The 19,292-nt window shown below is 35.7% G+C and overlaps 2 protein-coding genes across 6 annotated transcripts in view; one reads left to right on the top strand and one right to left on the bottom strand.

Moving 5' to 3' along the window:
• Positions 1-26: 26 nt before the first annotated feature.
• LOC111702743 (dual specificity protein kinase TTK) lies at positions 27-15,809 on the bottom strand. 4 transcript variants are annotated; one of them, XM_023474524.1, is made up of 20 exons: positions 15,799-15,809; positions 13,394-13,397; positions 12,472-12,589; positions 11,875-11,941; positions 11,640-11,688; positions 11,431-11,493; positions 10,617-10,689; positions 10,058-10,116; positions 8,549-8,732; positions 7,229-7,981; positions 6,918-7,171; positions 6,598-6,676; positions 5,747-5,870; positions 5,121-5,266; positions 3,957-4,043; positions 3,194-3,371; positions 2,483-2,631; positions 1,915-2,059; positions 618-960; positions 27-333 (listed from the first exon to the last, which is right to left on the bottom strand). In XM_023474524.1, exons 3-19 carry the CDS (start codon positions 12,562-12,564, stop codon positions 815-817), a joined length of 2,649 nt encoding a protein of 882 aa, XP_023330292.1. In that variant the 5' UTR covers positions 12,565-12,589; positions 13,394-13,397; positions 15,799-15,809; the 3' UTR covers positions 27-333; positions 618-814. The 4 variants fall into 4 exon arrangements, with proteins under 4 accessions (XP_023330292.1, XP_023330291.1, XP_023330290.1 ...); XM_023474523.1 differs by having other exon boundaries at positions 27-347; XM_023474522.1 differs by having other exon boundaries at positions 27-367.
• The window catches only part of LOC111702746 (RNA-binding protein squid), a 6,604-nt gene continuing 2,833 nt past the window's right edge, over positions 15,522-19,292 (top strand). For both annotated transcript variants that reach the window (XM_023474528.1, XM_023474529.1), the window contains exons 1-3: positions 15,522-15,607; positions 16,040-16,181; positions 19,083-19,139. In XM_023474528.1, the coding sequence (XP_023330296.1) occupies positions 16,044-16,181; positions 19,083-19,139 (195 nt within the window). In that variant the 5' untranslated portion in view covers positions 15,522-15,607; positions 16,040-16,043. The remainder of the gene's footprint in view (positions 15,608-16,039; positions 16,182-19,082; positions 19,140-19,292) is intronic.

Consider the following 19,292-nt stretch of genomic DNA (forward strand, 5'->3'; position numbering starts at 1 on the left):
ACTCTGAAAATACAAACATTTTGATCCATATTTACATAAGCGTAAAGGTTACTTCTAGAGATCTAGAGAACTTTATCTCAATGATTGACTTCGTTGTAAGGTTGGTCCATCAATTTAAAGATAATAGAATGGTATTTGATTCGTCAAGCATCATTAAAATATATGTCCATCCAAAACTAAAGTTATACAATGAACAGAAAACATGACAAACTATAAATATAAAATGCTATAAAAATATTCAATATCTTGGATAAAATGAATAAGATAAGAAAGAATACTGAAATGTTTATTGTTAAATTGAAAGAATTGTAAATGCATCTTGTCTTTATATTTCTATAAATTGGTTTCTTTTAAGTTGACAGCTTTGCTTGAAATACATTATTCTCTTAATCTGTAGATAAATAAATCTCGAATTTGCATAAAATATATTCATCTTTAAATTTAATTAATCTACCAGTTGATAGGTAATAATTTTCCCAAGGTATTGTTAGCGACAATAGAAAGTTAATAATACAAAACCATTCCAATGAAAGTTATGTACATCAATACTTTTACAAGTTGGCATATATATAAAAAATATAATATTTCTAAAGGTACAAAAATTAGAGCAACTGTACATTCAAACATTTTCGGTAAAAAAATTCTAAAAGGTAAACCAATCTAATTCTTAACATTCAAAGATTTAGAGAATCAGTTTAGAAAGCCAATGTATTATTTCAAAATAATGATTCTGGAATCTTTGTAAATTCAATATTCTTCTCTTAGAAATGTGGGCTCTGGAATCTCCACACCAAGAGAATATGGGCCCTAGACCCTACATATTCAGCTTCTTGACAAGATGTGGGTCCTGCATGGCCCTCTTTGTCTTCTCAAAAGTGTTAGGAGAGAGAACACCCTGTAGAGCTGCAAGCATTTTAACCGTGTTCACGGGATCCTTATTCTCTACTACAGGGGTAATACCTAAATAATAAAATTACAGTTTTATTATTATTATTCTAACCTGCAGTGGTTAGCATCCTTTTAATCTAAATGTGGATCCGGTGTCATGCCTGCAGAGAACTCGTACCTGCAGCGACCTCTGGTTATGCACGCGGCAAAGCGCAAGTTTCATCGTTTTGACGCATAACATCACTGGTGTCTGTCCTAAAAAACACTTTTTGACCCCTCCCCCCTCTCATGCGTGTGCAAGCATAATAGGGCAGGGGGGGTGGGGGGTCAAAAATCATTATATTAGAACTGAAACAAATCCGTTCCATAAATTCAAGTGTTTGTTTATGTTTAAAGAATCTTGCGCTTTGCCGCGTAGCATAACCAGAGTTCGCTGCAGGTACGAGTTCTCTCCAGGCATCACACCGGATCCAAATCCAGGTCATGAACATTTTCCCAAGAAATACTCTTTTGTTTAACAGATCAAAAATGTTCTTCTTTTTTCGCATATTTTTATGCTAAAACTTAACTATTCAGAGATTATGAAGTTTATGATAATAAATCAGTAGTTTGTAGTTACAAGTTGAGATTTGGATTTTAAGAGCAAAATTTTTTTTTAACAGGATTGGTTGATCCTGATCCTAACTTCCTAAGAACTGATTCTATCGATCACTTATTGAAATGAGACTTCCGGTCATTGAAATTTTTTAATCGTTATTTTAGAACAACAGCCCTCTGGGCTCTAACGTAAAATTGAAATGTACAACAGTACATGCATGTAAATTATAAATATGTACGTTGTACAAATGACGTCTGACATACACACATTTGAGCAGTCTTGTAGAGAAATAAGACCCTGATGTATATATTAAGATATAGAACTGACCTTTAACTTACGAAGGACATGTGGAGAAATTTAAGTGTACCACAAACCTAAAATATGTACGACGGCTGACGTACGTGTGACATAACTGACGTACTACTAACCTGTGACGTAGCTATGACGGAGTAGGTCCTCAATGCTAGGTCTGATCTTGAGATCCCTTGTTAGACAGGATTTAATCACATCAAGTAGAAGGGGATCCACGTTAGCGGATGGAAAAGGGATCTTATGCTCAGGGTTCAAGATTGCCTAATGATAAAAAAGTTTAATAATTAGCAATGAACTATATCAACATCCTGTCTGTTCTGGTAAAAATAATCAGATGGAAGTGACTGTAAGTAAATTTGTAAACGTCATTTCAAGTGATCTTGTATTAAGTGGAATGTCCAATGTCCATTTAACAATGGTACCCTCAAAAGCTTTGACTGGTTAAGTATGAAAAAGATATTCATGTTTTTGTTTTTGAGAACTGATTATTTTAAATTTTGGTTTCACTACAAAAGTGAGAAATAAACAAAAATAAAGATATTTAAAGCTGGAAAAATCCACATACTTGATCAGATTAAAATTTCTAAGGTACCGTTGAAAGCATGCCACCCTTTTCGTTTTTAATAAAGGGTCAATTTAAATTTTAACACTTTAAATAGTATGTTTTTAAGTAACATCTAGTACCTGTAGTTTCATTATTGGAATTTTAAGGTCCCCGAACGGCATTTTGCCGTAAGCGAGATTGTACAGGATACATCCTAGGCTCCAAACATCAGATTTATAACTAATCTTGATTATTGGTTTCCTTGCTCCAGATCCATCATACTGGGGACCTACAGGAAGAAAATGACGTTATTCATAAAACCTAAACTTCTCAAACATAAAGTAAATGCTTTCTAACATTTTAAACTTTAGCCAATCCTGTCCCAAATAGTATTTTTGTCATTTATGTAGTATTTATGTCATAACAAATTTTATTTAAATTTTTAAGAGACTGGTGCAGATGTAGGGGGAATGGGTTGACATCTCCCTCTTCGTGAAATTTAGGCCCCCATTTTGATATTTAATTCTTCTTCTTAACAACTTTATTCAGTATTATAAATCACAAATATTGTATATGATTTACGACAATTTGTGGAGAGAAAATATCTCCTAATAGAATCGTTTCGTATATATTTTAGTTATTTAATTAGATTTAAACAAACGACTTTAAACAACTTTGCCATACGGCGCCCCTTACTCAGTAAATTGTTAATTGATGGAGTTTATATTCATATTTTATATTAATTACTACCCCCCACCTCCCCTAAAAAAAATCATTAGCTTCTAGATGGGCAATGGGCATGGTGCGGTTTGCTGTTTGGTTTCTAATAATTAGTTTAATATAATAGAAACCTGACAGATCTTGAATTGCTTCTGGAGACATAAAGTTGAATGTTCCCATCTGAGTATCCTTCATAACACTAGTCCGGTCGGACTGTACCGAGCTGGCTATACCGAAGTCGATGAGCTTGAGCCTGCCAGCTACCAGCAGGAAGTTGGCGGGTTTTAGATCAGAGTGAATTATACCAGACTATAACAGATCTCAATCTTATGAATTATGTGAAGTTTAAAATAAGATCCAATGTTCAGAAACATTTTCATGTCCTGAGTTAAAACCAGTTTTAAAACATTAAAAATCATTAGATTGCTAAAGGAAATACGTATTAAATTCTAAAATGTATTTTTAAGGGGGAACACGCAAAAATGGTTATTTTTTCTTAAACCTCCTGTCCATTTCAAATTTTAAAACAATTAATATTTTTAAAAGAAATAAATACTTTTGTTGCGTTTTTAAAGTTAAATACTAAAATAAACACCGCGAAGTGCTTTAATACAGCTTATAAGGTCAAACATAATGGTGACAAGAAGTATTTTTATCGTGTTAAGTTTCACAATTATACGAAATAAAATCAGACGTTTAGAATAAGAAGAGTCCAACTTCCACACCAAACAACTCGCTATGAATATAATAAATCTGGGATGAAAAAATTAACATGAAAAAAACGCTTTTAATTAAGATAAAGAACGGTTTAAGAATCTTAAACAATATAAAAATTAAAAAATGAGGAAAAAATCCTGAGAAAGATCAAAAACATTTTGTTAAAGATGAGTTTTCCTTGTGAATAACACTAACAGCGTGAAGCATCTCCGTCCAGTAGTGTTTTATCATTGCTGGAGTAATCTCCTTATGGGTCGCGTAGTTCTAAAAAATACGCAAATCAAATCAAATCAAATCAAATCAAATCAAATCAAATCAAATCAAATCAAATCAAATCAAATCAAATCAAATCAAATCAAATCAAGCACAGAAGGTTTAAGTAATCCTTCTGTGACTTCTCTGCTAAGAGTTTTCGCCGGGATCTTTTATTTAATAATTTCAGATGATCCACACATCACGACCTAAACCATGTTTCCATTTAATGTCTTCAATATGAGCTATCAAAAAGGAGTGGATACAAAACGTCCAAAAACAAAATGTCCAATAACAAAAAATCCAATAACAAAAGACCCAAAATTACACATCACCCAAAACGCCCAATGTTACAAATCGTAAAAAAACATAACACCTAAATAACAAAACACCCAAGATAACAAAAGCCCAAATTTACAAAATGTCCAAGGTTACAAAGTGTCCAAAATTACGAAATGTCCAAAATTACAAAATGTCAAAAATTACAAAATGCCCAAGGTTATGAAAATTTGGATATTTTGTAACTTTGGACATTTTGTAAGTTTGGACACTTTGTAACTTGGGACATTTTGTAATCTTGGGTGTTTTGTTTTTGGGTGTTTTGTTATTGGACATTTTGTTCTTGAGCGTTTTGTATCCACTCCATCAAAAATAACTGATATATTTTTAATAAGGGTAACTGATCGACACAAATAGCAGAAAACGTGACGTTGCTGTGTGGTTATTGTGACGTTGTTAAACGTCACAATAAGACTGTAATAAAAGGTCGAAATACTAATTTTAATGAGAAAAATTAATGATGGAAAATATAAGACGAAAATACGTATTGAGCATTCAATATGGGAAATTCTCATATTTAAGGAATCTAATACAAATTTTCTTTTAATTGAAAAAAAAACAAAATATTTTAGAGTTCGGTAACCCTCAAATCTGATTTTTCTATTACGAAAGTTTCTTAATTTAAATTTAGAAAAATAAAATGATAATAATACCACAAATCAGAAAAAAAGATTTTAAGTTTAGTAGTTTAAGTTTGTAAAAGTATTTTGATTTTTCTTTTAAAAAAATAAATTAATAATAATTAGTAACCTTGAGTAGAGTAGCGAGGTCGGTATCTCCCTTCTCCATCACAACATAGAGGATATCCTCGGCATCGTTCTTCTCAAAATCATAGAGACGGACAATCCTATCCTCACCCTGCAGTTTACTCAACATATTGATCTCATTTATATATCCTAAATAATAATTAATGTCAGTATGATTTTTTCTCTCTAAAATTTACAAGAGCCAAGATATTTTAGATGAGAAACAGTTAGCTCATAGTTTTGTCCGATATCTGTTTGAAAGAGTTCTACAAAAAAATCGGCGCTTATTTAACAAGACGATATTTTCTCTTGACTACTGGGGGGTTCATAACGGGACCTCTTTTTCAGATTTCTTTTCTAATAGTTTTAATAAGATCCAATACTGCCCGACCTACTGCCGTTTAAGATAATGAACATTTCAACAAAATGCTTCCATGTGTTGCAGTTTTGTTACAAAGTTTCAACAGATCAATAGCTCCCATGACATTAGTTAAAATTTAAGATAAATTGTCTCTTGAATCAGAATGAAGGTTTTCAACAGTGAAAATTGGCAAAAAATATACATAAAACTTCACTTGTACATATCCGAACGTTAAAAAAAATTCAAAATTTCAAAACCACTTTTTTTACCTTCTGCCTGGGCCTCATCCGCATTACTGAGATCCACCCGTTTAATCGCTACAACGATATTCTTCTGCTCGTCGAATGCTTCATAGACCCTGCTACTCCCACCCTTCCCCAGCAGCTTCATGATCTAAACAATACAAGGTTAAAGTAAGTATTTTTCAGGTTATACAGGGATAAATATTCTCATGATATCTCCATATTCTAAACTAGATAAACTAGTGAAAATGACTTTTGGTTAAAAACGGGATCCATTCCATTTTGATGCGGATCCGGATCCTGGATTCTCCCAGGAAAAAATATTTCTGAAAAATTTCCCGATTTTTTTTGCGCATTTTTTTACAGTTTAGATAATGGTTTTAAAGAATAAAAAGTTTTTTTTTGCAGTTTTTCGTCGATATTAAGCTTCTTGGATTCGGATCCGCATATTTTTGGGGTTCAGGATCCAGGAAACCAAAATGTTGCAGATCCGGATCAAGGAGCCAAAATGTTGCGGATTCGAATCCATGAAGCCAAAATGTCGCGGATTCGAATCGAGGAAGCCAAAATAATGCGGATCATAAACCAGGAAGCCAAATTATAGCAAATTCATTATATCCGGATCCGAAGCATTGGTTAAAAATTAAACTGTATTGATTACATATTTTAGACTGTTGCAATTTTGAAAACTTCTAAGTCGTGGAAATAGCATTTTAATCTCTGAACTAGATGGATAAATAGAAAAGTAAAATAAATTATTCCCATAAAAACTAAATTAATAACAAAGCTTTTTAAATAAATACGATTAAATCCNACGGCAAATCCCAGTATTTTAGGAGTTCCATCATCAAACTAACAAAAAGGTCCCCTAGCATTACCTTATATCTTCTGTCGTTGATAACAAGATAAGATTCCTTGTGTGATTTCGATATAGACATACTGGGTGGAGGCATAGTCCTGGAAAATAATTATGAACATTGATATCCACTTCATTTCCGTATCATGTATTTATATGGCTTAAAAGCTTGGAGATAATTCAATATATGGGAGGGTTGCCGGGAGGGGTGGTTACCTGATAACATTCGTGCTATTAGGGAGTCATAATGAATACATAGATAGATTAAAAAAACATAGTAGACGAAAGCGGTAAAAAGATCATAGGTTTTAAAAATTTGAAAGTGTTCTTGAATTAACTGACCTATCAGGATCTCTGGGAGGAAGGGAGAGGTTTCTACTTGGAGTAGGAGCCGGAGCTAAAGTCTCTTGCACCCTCGGAGCTAGTGTCTCCGGCAACCTTGCTCCAGGTTCGAGGCATCGAGGATGAAGAGTGTAACGAGGAGTATCTGAACCTCTGGGAGTCACTTCTGAGAATGGAGTCCTCTGGTGGATTTGGGCAGGAGTACTCTGAGGTATTGATACCGACGAATGAGGAATGTGTCTTTCTTCTCTGGCCTGAATCAAAATCAAAATAAAAATGTATTAAAAATGTTGTCAAGCTTTCAAAATTACCTGAATTTGAACGGGTATTTCGGGATACAGACTTTCCTTAGCAGTTCTCTCCGAGTTACCAATATTTGAACCTCTCTCGGTGAATCGTTGACCTCCTTCAGGGTACTCGGAATGTTTGTCAATATGAGGTCGGAGCTGGGACGGGGTTCTATCCGCCAAATTTATTCCGGAGAGTTTCCGATCCACACTCTCCAACCCTCTCTCTGGTCTGTCATGATCACGGTACGGAGTAGACACGTCCTCACCTAGCTTGTCCTCAGCTCTACCCTCGCTAGTTCGAGAAAGAATATCCTGGACGAAACTCCTGTAGACGGACGAACGATCATCAGTTTGGTCGTTAGAAGCTTCCTGTACGTGGACAGCTGTGGTACCCGTGAGAGCGGGAGCACTCATTAGACGGGAGGATGTTTGAGACTTGAGATTAAGATGTTGTGAGGAGCTGATGATGTGAAGACGAGACGAAGTTGATGGATGAGTGAACTCGGCAACATCAGAGGGTTGGGCCAAGGCCTCCATCCTCTCCCTGATGGATGGTTTATCTCTGGACGGATCTTCAATATTCTCTTTGTTTCTAACCTCCGTCGTGGTGTTCATACGAACTGGTTTCATGTAGGATAAATTCTTTTTAACTCCAGTTCTAACCGGAGCAAACCTTGGTTTCTCACCCAGAGACTTTAACGCAGAGTTAAGGTTTACTTTGATCTGATGAGTAGAAGAGGTCAGGTCAGCTGACGTTTTTACATCAACATCATCCTAATTAGTTAAAGATTACTTAAAGGGACTGTGAACGTTATTTCAAGTGACTCTCTTTACAAAGATGGCAATGCCCGACAACCTAGTGCAAAACAGGAGTCAAAAAAATTCCCCTTCGGCGCGTCTTTAGGTTCCTAAATCTGGATTTTTTTGTTTCCAAATAAATCTAGCACCCCCCTCACTTATATCCCATATCCTCCCCTGATGCCCGATTCACAACGGTAGCCTTGAAACCTTTATCTGATCAATTACTTAAAAGATATTGACGTTTTTCTAGGATTAAACGTGTTCAACTCTAATAATTCCTATATGTTGTCTGCAGGAGAAATGCACTTATCATTTCTGTCGAGAAACAACCATTAAAAATAATCAGTTTTCAAAACTAAAAACATTGATATTTAATTTATACTTGATCAGACAAAGCTTTCTGAATAGGGCATTGGCATCTTCGCATGGAGGGTCCCTTTAAATTAAGCTTACAATCCTTTTAGAAATAATATTGTCTAAATTTAAATTTTCTCGAATGTTAAACATTTTTTGCATTTCTTTATTGCTTTAAATCCTTACCTCTTTAGAGCTAACACTAAGGGTAAATGAGCCAGAGTCCGGAGATAGATAATTCTTGGATGGAGATCTTGAGTTCGGAATATATTTCAGGTTTAGCTCCGGGTTCATCGCAGAGTTGGAGAGAGGATCGTTCAACTGGAGAGGTTGGAATGCACGGATAAGACTCGAGTCTTGCTCTTGCTCACTAAATAAAAACAGGAATGTTAAAACCATAAAGCATACGGTGGCCTTCTAAAAAGTGACTTAAATCTGGTTCAAGAACCAGTAAACACATAAGAATTGTTCTTAAAGTAAACTGCAAGGTCAGGTTTAAGCAAATAAACTTAGTCTTGTTTCATATAAAAACCAATTTTTTCCTATTATTTATCCGTCTGAACCTTTCATCCTTCTGATTGTTCCTTTTATCTATCCGCCTGTAGCTATTATCTATCCGTCTGTACATATTATCTATCCCTTTGTTCCTATTATCTATCCGCCTGTTCCTATTATCTATCCGTTTTTTCCCTATTATCTATCTGCCTGTTCCTATTATCTATCCATTTGTTCCTATTATCTATCCGCCTGTTACTATTATCTATCCGCCTGTTCCTATTATCTATCCGCCTGTTCCTATTATCTATACGCCTGTTCCTATTATCTTTCCGTTTGTTCCTATTATCTATCCGCCTGTCTATTATCTATCCATTTGTTCCTATTATCTATCCGCCTGTTACTATTATCTATCCGCCTGTTCCTATTATCTATCCGCCTGTTCCTATTATCTATACGCCTGTTCCTATTATCTTTCCGTTTGTTCCTATTATCTATCCGCCTGTTTTTATTATCTATTCACCTGTTCCTATTATCTATCCGCCTGTTCCTATTATCTATCCGTTTGTTCCTATTATCTATCCGGCTGTTACTAATATCTATCCGCCTGTTCCTATTATCTATCCGCCTGTTCCTATTATCTATCCGCCTGTTCCTACTATCTATCCGCCTGTTCCTATTATCTATCCACCTGTTCCTATTATCTATCCGCCTGTTACTATTATCTATCCGCCTGTTCCTATTATCTATCCGCCTGTTCCTATTATATATCCGCCTGTTCCTATCTATCCGCCTGTTCCTATTATCTATCCGCCTGTTCCTATTATCTATACGCCTGTTCCTATTATCTATCCGCCTGTTTCTTTTATCTTTCCGTCTCTGAAACTTTAATCTACCCCAATGTACCTATTTTATATAAGTATGTTCCTATTGTCTAATTTCTAGTCTATACGTTTGTACCTTTTATCCGTTTTTATCAGTCTGTACCTATTATTCATCATCCGTCTGTACCTGTTATCCATCAGTCTGTACCTATTTTCTACCCGTCTGTACCTGTTATCCATCAGCCTGTACCTATTATCTACGCGTCTGTACCTGTTATCCATCAGTCTGTACCTATTATCTACCCGTCTGTACCTGTTATCCATCAGTCTGTACCTATTCTCTATCCGTCTGCAATTATAATATATCCGTCTATACCTGTTATCTATCCGAAGTCCTTGGTTTCCTCCAAATTTATATCCTACGAGGCTCATCTCCTGAAAAAATGTAAACTTGACAATTAACAATTCTTACTTTCATTAGCAAAATTCAGTTTGTTCTCTTATAACAAAACTCGCATATTCAGAGTAGGTCTGACTTAAATCTGGTCTAAACTCAATATTTGAAGGAAAACACACACACAATACTCGGAACTCGACTGACCCCATCATCCCAAAGAGGAATCCTTGCTTATTTGAAATAATCTTTTCTTCACTTTGATTTTTGTGAACTATCGATGCGCCTTGTCTTGTGTATTCATTACTGGGAAGGTTGAACTTTTGTATTGTGGATATCAAGATCAATGCTTGATCTCGATCTTTTGTTAATCTGCAGATTAATTTAATCTTTATTCGATATCCCGCATGGTAAGGGATAACTGAAATTAAGAATTTAAGAATTAATTCTCAAAAGTGTTCACAGTGGATATCGAGAACAAGTGATCCGGAGAATGTGTATCCAACACAATAGTTTCCAGCTCTGGAATGTTAAAGCCTACCTCTGTAAATGAACCGGAATCTGGAGATTTCTTGTGAGAAGGAGTCATCATCATCTTCTGGTTCGGATCCTCACTGAAATAAGGGACAGAATTTAATGATTTGGAGAGGTTGCTGAACTACCTCCCACTGGTTCAAATCTTGAATCACCAACTCAAATCCTCATAAGTCTTTAACTTTGAATCGGAATCAACAATATACTGTTTAATGTACAGGTCAAGGTAAGTGGGGGAGCTCAACCATGTTTTCCTTATATTATAACTTACAGGTCGTGGTACTTTGACTGTTTGATGATTTTTAACATTAATAATGAAAAACATTTAAGGAATAATAGTCTAATAGAACTAAAAAGAAGGAGAAAGGATTTGTTTCGATCTTACTTTGATACAAAAAAGCTCAGGAATTAGTTATAAAATAGTAATAAAATAGCAGGGAAAAAGGAGAAAAGAATGGCCGGGCATGAACAATCAGTGTTTAATACTATTCATTGTTTTTACAATTCCTATTCGTGACTAGGAAAGAAACCCAACTCTCTTCTTAATGAATGGTCTAAAAAGTTGTAATTATTAAGTTTACACCATTGTTAATTTTTCTATCAGACAAATGCTTAAAAACATTTATAACGTGTATTTCATACATTAAATTTGGTAATAATCTAATTATTTTATTCTTATCTGTGATATTGATAATGTCGATCAGCAAGTTGAAAACCTTTGATTTACTTGTAACGCCATACTTGATATCAAATTACATGAAACAAGAAGTCCTTTGTATTCTTTGAAAAGAGAGAATATTTAATCCCAGAATAATATTTACATAAAACTGTTGTTCAGATCCTCATCCAGTTCCTTCATGTTCATGTTGTACTTCTCCCTAATTCTAAACACAAATACAAAATGGATTTAAAATAAAAATATTTTTCGTAAAAAGGGTTTTCTTCAGCTTTTATCAAATTAATTCGAAGTGTAAAGAGGTGGAGCCTCACATTATTTAATAATATAATTAGCTCTATTTATGACACTTACGTTTCTGAATTCCTGAATCTAACTGGTCCATCAACCTTAGGCTTAGTTCCTAAATATGTTTTTAATTGTATAAAATTTTAAGCTCGGAGAAGTTTTGATGTCAAGCACCCCTCTAGGATTGTAGGGTAGGAAATTCTCCGATGTGCATCCAATCTCCCCCCCCCCCCCCACAGTTGACACCCCTGACAGTTACAGATTTCATTCATTTAATATAACATTATTTTAGATTTCTCACCTGAAGCTGAAATATATCTAACTGGGCCGCTATGCGAGTTTTGCTTCTTGTTCATTCGTTTCTCGAACTAAAGCAAGATCAGAATGAAGGTATATAATAAAGCACTTCGCTCATATATATTTAAATATTTGTGTATAACTATAAAGCAGACCAGTTTCTCGGTTTTCATCTATACAACAAAGCTCTTCGCTCACATATAATTGTTTATATATATGTAGGTTATGGCTGGCCAAACGGCTGGACCGAATAATTTTTGAGGGAACACATGGTTACCCTCAAGGTAACACCGTAACATAGGATAAAAATTAAAAAATTAATTTATATTTGTATCTGAATATGTTAGTTATAGCTGGCCAAACGACGGTTGGACCAAATTGGCTGAATTTGTTTGAGGGAACCCATTTGTATCCAAGGGGTCACATATGCAAAAAATGCGATTTTTTTATTTTAAAAATAATTTCTTTCTAAATACGATTTTTATAAAAAAACGTTTAACGACGAGCACTTAAGTTAATTCATAATTAAGCTTTTCGTTATGTATATATATGTTCTATATACTCTATTTATAAGAAAAAAATTATGCAAAAAAAAGTATACCCCTTTCGAAAGCTCTATTAGCTGGTTGATATTCAAGGACCCCGAGGCCGTGTTATTGTCGGGATCCCCGCTAGGAGCATAGTTGCCGTACATTTCTTAGACATTCATTGCTTTCTCTGAAAATACAAAATAATAATTAGTTGGTATCTTGGTAAACCACTAATTGAGATTGGAATACTTTTTCTGGATGGCCAAATGAAATTATGGGAAAGACTCTTAATTTTATATTTGTTTAGAAAATGTACAACAAAGAAAAACAATTTATCAACAAAACTCTTGCAAAGACAGTTACGACAAAATCAATCCTCTGAGAGACACTTAGTATGGAGGGGGNAATTTCATCATGTACAAAATTCATAGGAGGGGGGGGCCTGGGGGGCGTCCAAAAATCGTTCACTAGGACAGACCCAAAATACATTCAGTGAATCATTTACTGAATGTATTCAGCAAGAAAATGTATGTTTAACTTAAGAAAATTAACGGTTAAGTTTAAAAGTCGGGATAGACACACTTTAAATCAGTTCAAAAATTTAAAATATAAGTATATGTACTAAAATTTTGACTTTGACTTTCAGAATTTAATGATTGAGGTAATTTCCTAGAGAACGATTTTTGGACCCCCCCCCCCCTCCTATCAATTTTGTACATAATTTATCTATTTTTAGGGTATTTTAAAAAAAAACTTGTAAAAAAAAAAATTTCCTTTAACCCCATATTTTTTTCCCATCACCCCATATTCTCCTCCCAAATACCCAAAATTTCCACCTTTCCCCTTTTCCCCCTTCGGCCCATGTTCACCCCCTTTCCACCCATGTTCACCACCTATATACCCATTTTCAAGACCTTTCGACCCATGAATTGCTCCCTTGTGCCCATGAGAACCACCTTTATGACCTTTGGAACCCCCTTTATGACCACCACGCTTCCTTGCCTCCATCACTGGAATTATTTCACCCTCGAACAGACACAATCCTTGCGATGGTGTATTTTTGGACCTACGCCCATCCCCTCTACTGCCCATCCGACCTACAAGCACGTGGTTTTAACAGCTGTGGTAGGTCCGATGCACAGTCGGATGGGCACTTTTCGAAGGTCGGATGGGCATTTTTCGTAGGTCGGCCAAGACATGTGGCCGCAGCGCTCGGCCCCCTAGCATGTCCTAGCCGCAGCGCTCGGCCCAGAAAGTGTCTTAACTAACCTAACCCGTGGCCGCAGCGCGCGGCCCCCTAGCCCATCCTAGCCGCAGCGCTCGGCCCAGAAAGTGTCTTAACTAACCTAACCCGTGGCTGCAGCGCTCGGCCCCCTAGCCCATCCTAGCCGCAGCGCTCGGCCCAGAAATGAGCTTAACCTAACCTAACCCTAAATATACACTAATTTTATTAAAAACTGTTGAATTAAAGGTCTTTCATGGCCGCAGCGCTCGGCCCAGAAATGAGCTTAATCTACCTAACCCTACATATACGCTGTAATATAATTAAAAACTGTTGAATTAAAGGTCTTTTATGGCCGCAGCGCTCGGCCCCCCTAGCCAGTCATAGCCACCGCGCTCGGCCCAGAAATGATTAACCTAGAACCTACTGTATAAATATATACACTAATTTTATTAAAAATTGTTAATTATGATAGGTCTTTCATGCATGCCGCAGCGCTCGCGTCCCCCCTGCAAAAAGTGCCCATCCGACCTACGAAATATATGCACCCATCCAACCTACGAAATATGCCCATCCGACCTACGAAAAATGCCCATCCGACCTACGAAAAGTGCCCATCCGACCTACGAAAAATGCCCATCCGACCTACGAAAAGTGCCCATCCGACCTACGAAAAATGCCCATCCGACCTACGAAAAATCCCCATCCGACCTACAAAAAGTGCCCATCCGACCTACGAAAAATGGCATCCGACCTACAAAAAGTGCCCATCTGACCTACAAAATTGAGTGGCCATCCGACAGCTACAATTAATTATTTCCACCCTACTGCGCTATGGCATGACAAAATAAGCTGCTAAATAGGTCGGATAGGCAAGAAGATATGCCCATCCGACCATACAGCTGTCGTAGGTCAGATGTTGCAAAGGTCGGATGGGCAGTATAGCGGATGGGCAATAGGACGGATGGGCAGTAGAGCGGATCATCATTACCATCCTTGCTCCTTCAGCTTCTTGATCTTCTCCTTCTCTCTTTTCTTAGCCATAGCCTTTTTAGAAATCTCCCGTTTTTCCCTATCTGTTGGAATGATGAGATGAGATAATTGAATGAGGACCCCACACGTCGTTGTTTAGGAAGTAACCTCTCACGCATTTTCCGGGAATATCGGACCCACGTGGGAAGCCTTTTCAGCTTTTGGTCAAAAAGTAACTCTTTTGCTCTTATTAGATTTTATTAGTTTAATTTTTTTAAGAACTGTTTGTTGCAAAGTATTTGATCAGACAGGAGAAAGGACCCACACACAGAAAACCTCATGAAAACTTTACAGTAATTTTAACAAGTCTTTTTTAGAGCTACATAAAATTCAATAAAATTTTTTTTTTAAATATAAAAAAATAAAAAATAATAATAAAAGTTCTTTTCAAAATACCCTAAAAATCGATTTAAAAATAATGCACAAAATTGATAGGAGCGGGGGGGTCCAAAAATCGTTCTCTAGGACAGACCCACTGATTGACGGCTAAAGGTTTCCAAAATTAAGGAGAATTAACCACTTTTCATCTGTCACTTCTGCCATTTTCAAGATAATAATGAGTGCCAACGGACACAGCTGAGTTTGCTTTCCTGAAACAGTTGAGTTCTTTTCAAACTAAACTTCAAGTTCTAAACTCATAAAACTACGTAGAATCAAGAAAAACAACATATTAAATTTTTTTTCATAATAACCAAACATTTTGTATCATCTAAATTTTTAAAGTTGAATGATCCCGAAATTAATCAAGTATTTTATTGATTCACTTCTATTCTTTTAATTTTTCAAAATAGTGTAACAAAGACGATATCTTGAGTCTACGCGGTTTTGTAACATTTATTATTTTCCAAACCAAACATTCTCAGGTTTGCACGCCGCCCGAAGGATTGTTCAAAAAAGCCGAAAATTTCTCTCTGTGTGATTATTTTACTTCCAGCCCCGTTCTAATACAACAGGTGTTCAGTGATATAATTGAATTAAATTGAAGTGAATTTGAAGGACAATTTTATATATCGTGGAATAAATAAAATCATCTTTTTCTGTGAATTAGTCGTGATCTTCGTAAACTACATTTTAATCATCCCCATGTATTAGGATTCTATCGGAAACGTAGTTTCTCTCTCGTTCATAATGTTGTATATTTGACTAGAAGTTAATTCCGTTGTTGACTCTTCCACCATCTCTTCCTTGATAAATTTTGTTGATCGGGGAATTTATTGCCCTCTGTAATCCCTAATAAAGCATATTATATAGGAACTATTTCTTTTTTTATTTAATTACTAACGAAAGTTTTAAAAGTTTGATTTCACTTTACCACGGGGTTTCAAGTCTATTTTGTTGTAATAATGTTTTAGTAGATTTAGGTGTGAATTTGTTGCGCATTTCAGGAGGATGGCAGAGGCAGGAACAATTAACGAGACTGAACAGGTGCAGCAGCAGCAAGAACAGGATCCTCAGCAACAGATAGTTGTGGAGGACGAGGATGATAGAAAACTATTTGTCGGAGGTCTGCCTCAAGACGCAACACAGGTATTAAAGCGTCTTTACAATGTGGAAATGCAGTCACTATATTTTAAGATAAACAGAAAGTTAGGATCGAAAGATGAAGACTTTGATAATTCACTCGGGTTCTAATTAAAAACAACCAAGTTAACGAATCGACGAATACAAATGTAAACGGACTCAATACAGAAATAAATCTGGGGGGGGGGGCAAATTTTAAATGTGAATTCAAAACATTTGACTTCTTGGATATTAGACATAAGTATAAGATACTTTAAAGGTACACATACAGTTTAATTACCTTGAAAGTTATCTTTCTTTTAAACAAAACTAGCAGAAAAAAACTGGTTTTTGAAAAACGACATTTTATTGTTCTGAACTAGAGATAACAAAAGACACTTTTGATAATGAAAAATTCAACTCAAAAAAAGGACTAAGGTCCAGAAAACAATAATGACTTGTAAAACTATGAGTCCACTTGTATTGGTATATTCCTAGAGAACGATTTTTGGACCCCCCGTCCTAGCCGCAGCGCTCGGCCCAGAAAGTGTCTTAACTAGCCTAACCCGTGGCCGCAGCGCTCGGCCACCTTGCCTGTCCTAACCGCAGCGCTCGGCCCAGAAAGTCTCTTAACCTAACACAACACTAAATAATGCTTAATAAAGACTTATTTGGTCATGTCCAAAAATCGTTTACTAGGACAGACCCCTTGTATTTTAAATAATAAAGTTCTTCATTCATTTAAATGTGTGACAGCTCTAAGTTCTAGAGGGGGCTACGTCCCCCCTTACATGTCTGGGGGCATTGTCCCCCTTTGCCCCCCCCCACTCTGTATGCCCTTGTTGAAACGGTAGGCAGAAACCAGTGCTTAGGATCCATTCTATTTTGATGCGGATCCGGATCCTGGATCCGAACTGATAAAGATCCAGGTCATTTCTTTTAGATTTACTGAATTTTTTTAACAAAACAAGATTTTCAAATTTTTGGTTTTATTTTTTTCGCTTATTTTTATCCTAAATCTGTATGAACCACTCAGAAATGAGGAAATTTTTATAATCTTTTTTTTCAAAAGTTCAGATTTGGGGTTTTGGAGTAAAAAAGATTGTTTATGCGGTTTTTGGTAGATATTTTACCCCTTGGATCCGGATCCTAAGCACTGACAGAAACTCATCAAGGTAGAAATACACTAGACAGCTAAGATAACATGTTAAGAAATACACAATTACGACTACATATGAATACATCGAAACACAACCGGTAGAAATACAATTTGTTAGTATAAATTTACGTTTTAGTTAGAAACACATTCTGACAGGGGTGTATATTTTCCTTTAAAGAAAGTTGTTTCCATTCCCAAATGCTAGTTATTTCGTTTAAAAAAGGTTTTTTTTTGAGGTAATATGGGAAAATAATATTGTTAAAATCCATAATACAAATATTTAAAGATGACTTTGACGTTAAATTGTTCAATTGTTTCCCCTGAAAAGAGGGGGGTGGTGGGTAATTCTTTTAAATATTTACCCCTGCAGATTCGACAGATTCGATCACTGATCAACAGGTAGAATTACCAAACACAGCCCGAATCACACACGATCAGTAGAAAAACTCTTGCTAGATTTAATAATAAAAACAGCCAGAAAAACGCACGATTGGTAGAAAAACAATGACAAAAGACACTGGGGAGTATACTCTGTTTAGAAGTTGAATTGATCCCCCCTCCCCGCTTTTATCGCAAACTAGCTATTTTACCATAATTTAAGTCATTTTGCATCTTTCCCCTTGATTGTTATTCTGAATTAACAGCCGTTACATTTTTGTCACATTTTTACCCACTTAACCAGGACCAGGGGTGTATAATATTTATGAGATTCATATTCCTCTCTCCCCCCCCCCCCTGTTAAATCATATTTTTCCCCAAAGTCACAACCAAAACATCAGGGTTTGTTAAACAAGGTGACGCAGCCCGCACAACTTGCAGGGGGGGGGGGGAGAACATTTTTGTATTTTGGATGTACAATGGAGTGTCAAAAACCAGGTCCCTCCCTAAGATTTTTTAAAATTCTTAAAGCTAATGTTTTCCGTCATGTATGTTGGTAACAGAAAAGCTTTTTTTAATGGGGATGAAACATGATATTGCTATTAAGGAAAATATTGTGATATTTTTCCCCCCAATAAGGGTTTGCATAGATTCCTGTGTACGCCAAAATTTGCAGAATAAAAAAATTGAGATAATTGAACAAATTGTAAAAATCTTGTTTGATACTTAACTGTTTTTAATTCCAAGCAGTTTGTGTCTGCGCAACAGTGAAGGTTCTAAAAGATTCTTTTTTTTCTCTTCCATTATAACTTAAAATACATTTGGGAAATGAGACTCGGTATAAAGGAAATATTTTAAACTTTCAGTTTTTGTTCCCCCATAAGCAATGGGAGAAACTTTAAAATATTTTTTGGGGAAATCGTGATTTTTTCTCTTCTCCTAAGCATCTGGGGAAAGTAATAATATCACCATTCAGAAATAAAGGGAATGAAATATCTTCAGGATTTTCTTCCCCAGACTCATAAATTTCGGTGATACATCTTTCTCCTTCTTTTAACAGAGCTATTCTTCCCTTTTCTTACATTTTTCGCTTTTCATCTCCTTTTTTCTCTTTTCTTCACTTTTTTCTTTCCTCTATTTTTTCTCTGTTTTTCGTGAATTTTCTTCCCTGGGCTGAAATCGTACTCCCCCCCCCCCCCTTAAGGGGGAAAGTATGAATATACTCGATCCCCTGAAAAGGACAATGACAGTTAGAATCATGTAGTATAGCCGGTTGGACATGTGGATGGTGTTTCGATTGTATCTGAAGTTTCCGTTCAAATTATATAGTTCCTTACACATGGTATCCAATTTAAATGTCACTAATCTAAAATTCTATTAATTTGTTTCAGGAAGACATATCAGAACATTTTGCCACATTTGGAGAGATTGACAACATTAACCTCAAGGAACTTATATCATCCTTTTTTGATTATGTTCTTCATTATCTTTACAGGACAAAATTCAATGTTCAAATTCATTTTAATTATGAAAAGAGTCCCCCCTTTAAATTTTCTAATAACTATATAGTAAAATCATTGTAATTAATTTTTTTTTGGGGG

This window comes from Eurytemora carolleeae, unplaced genomic scaffold (assembly GCF_000591075.1).
Source record: "Eurytemora carolleeae unplaced genomic scaffold, Eaff_2.0 scaffold309, whole genome shotgun sequence".
Lineage (NCBI taxonomy): Eukaryota > Metazoa > Arthropoda > Copepoda > Calanoida > Temoridae > Eurytemora > Eurytemora carolleeae.

Bases quoted from the DNA above. Each gene is read 5' to 3' on its own strand.
- LOC111702743 (XM_023474524.1), bottom strand. From the start codon at position 12,564: ATGTACGGCAACTATGCTCCTAGCGGGGATCCCGACAATAACACGGCC. The intron at 6,677-6,917 runs GTCAGTTAATTC...ATTATTTTCCAG, and splicing joins CCTCCCAGAGATCCTGATAG to GACTATGCCTCCACCCAGTA. The intron at 5,267-5,746 runs GTAAAAAAAGTG...ATTATTATTTAG, and splicing joins GGATGAGGCCCAGGCAGAAG to GATATATAAATGAGATCAAT.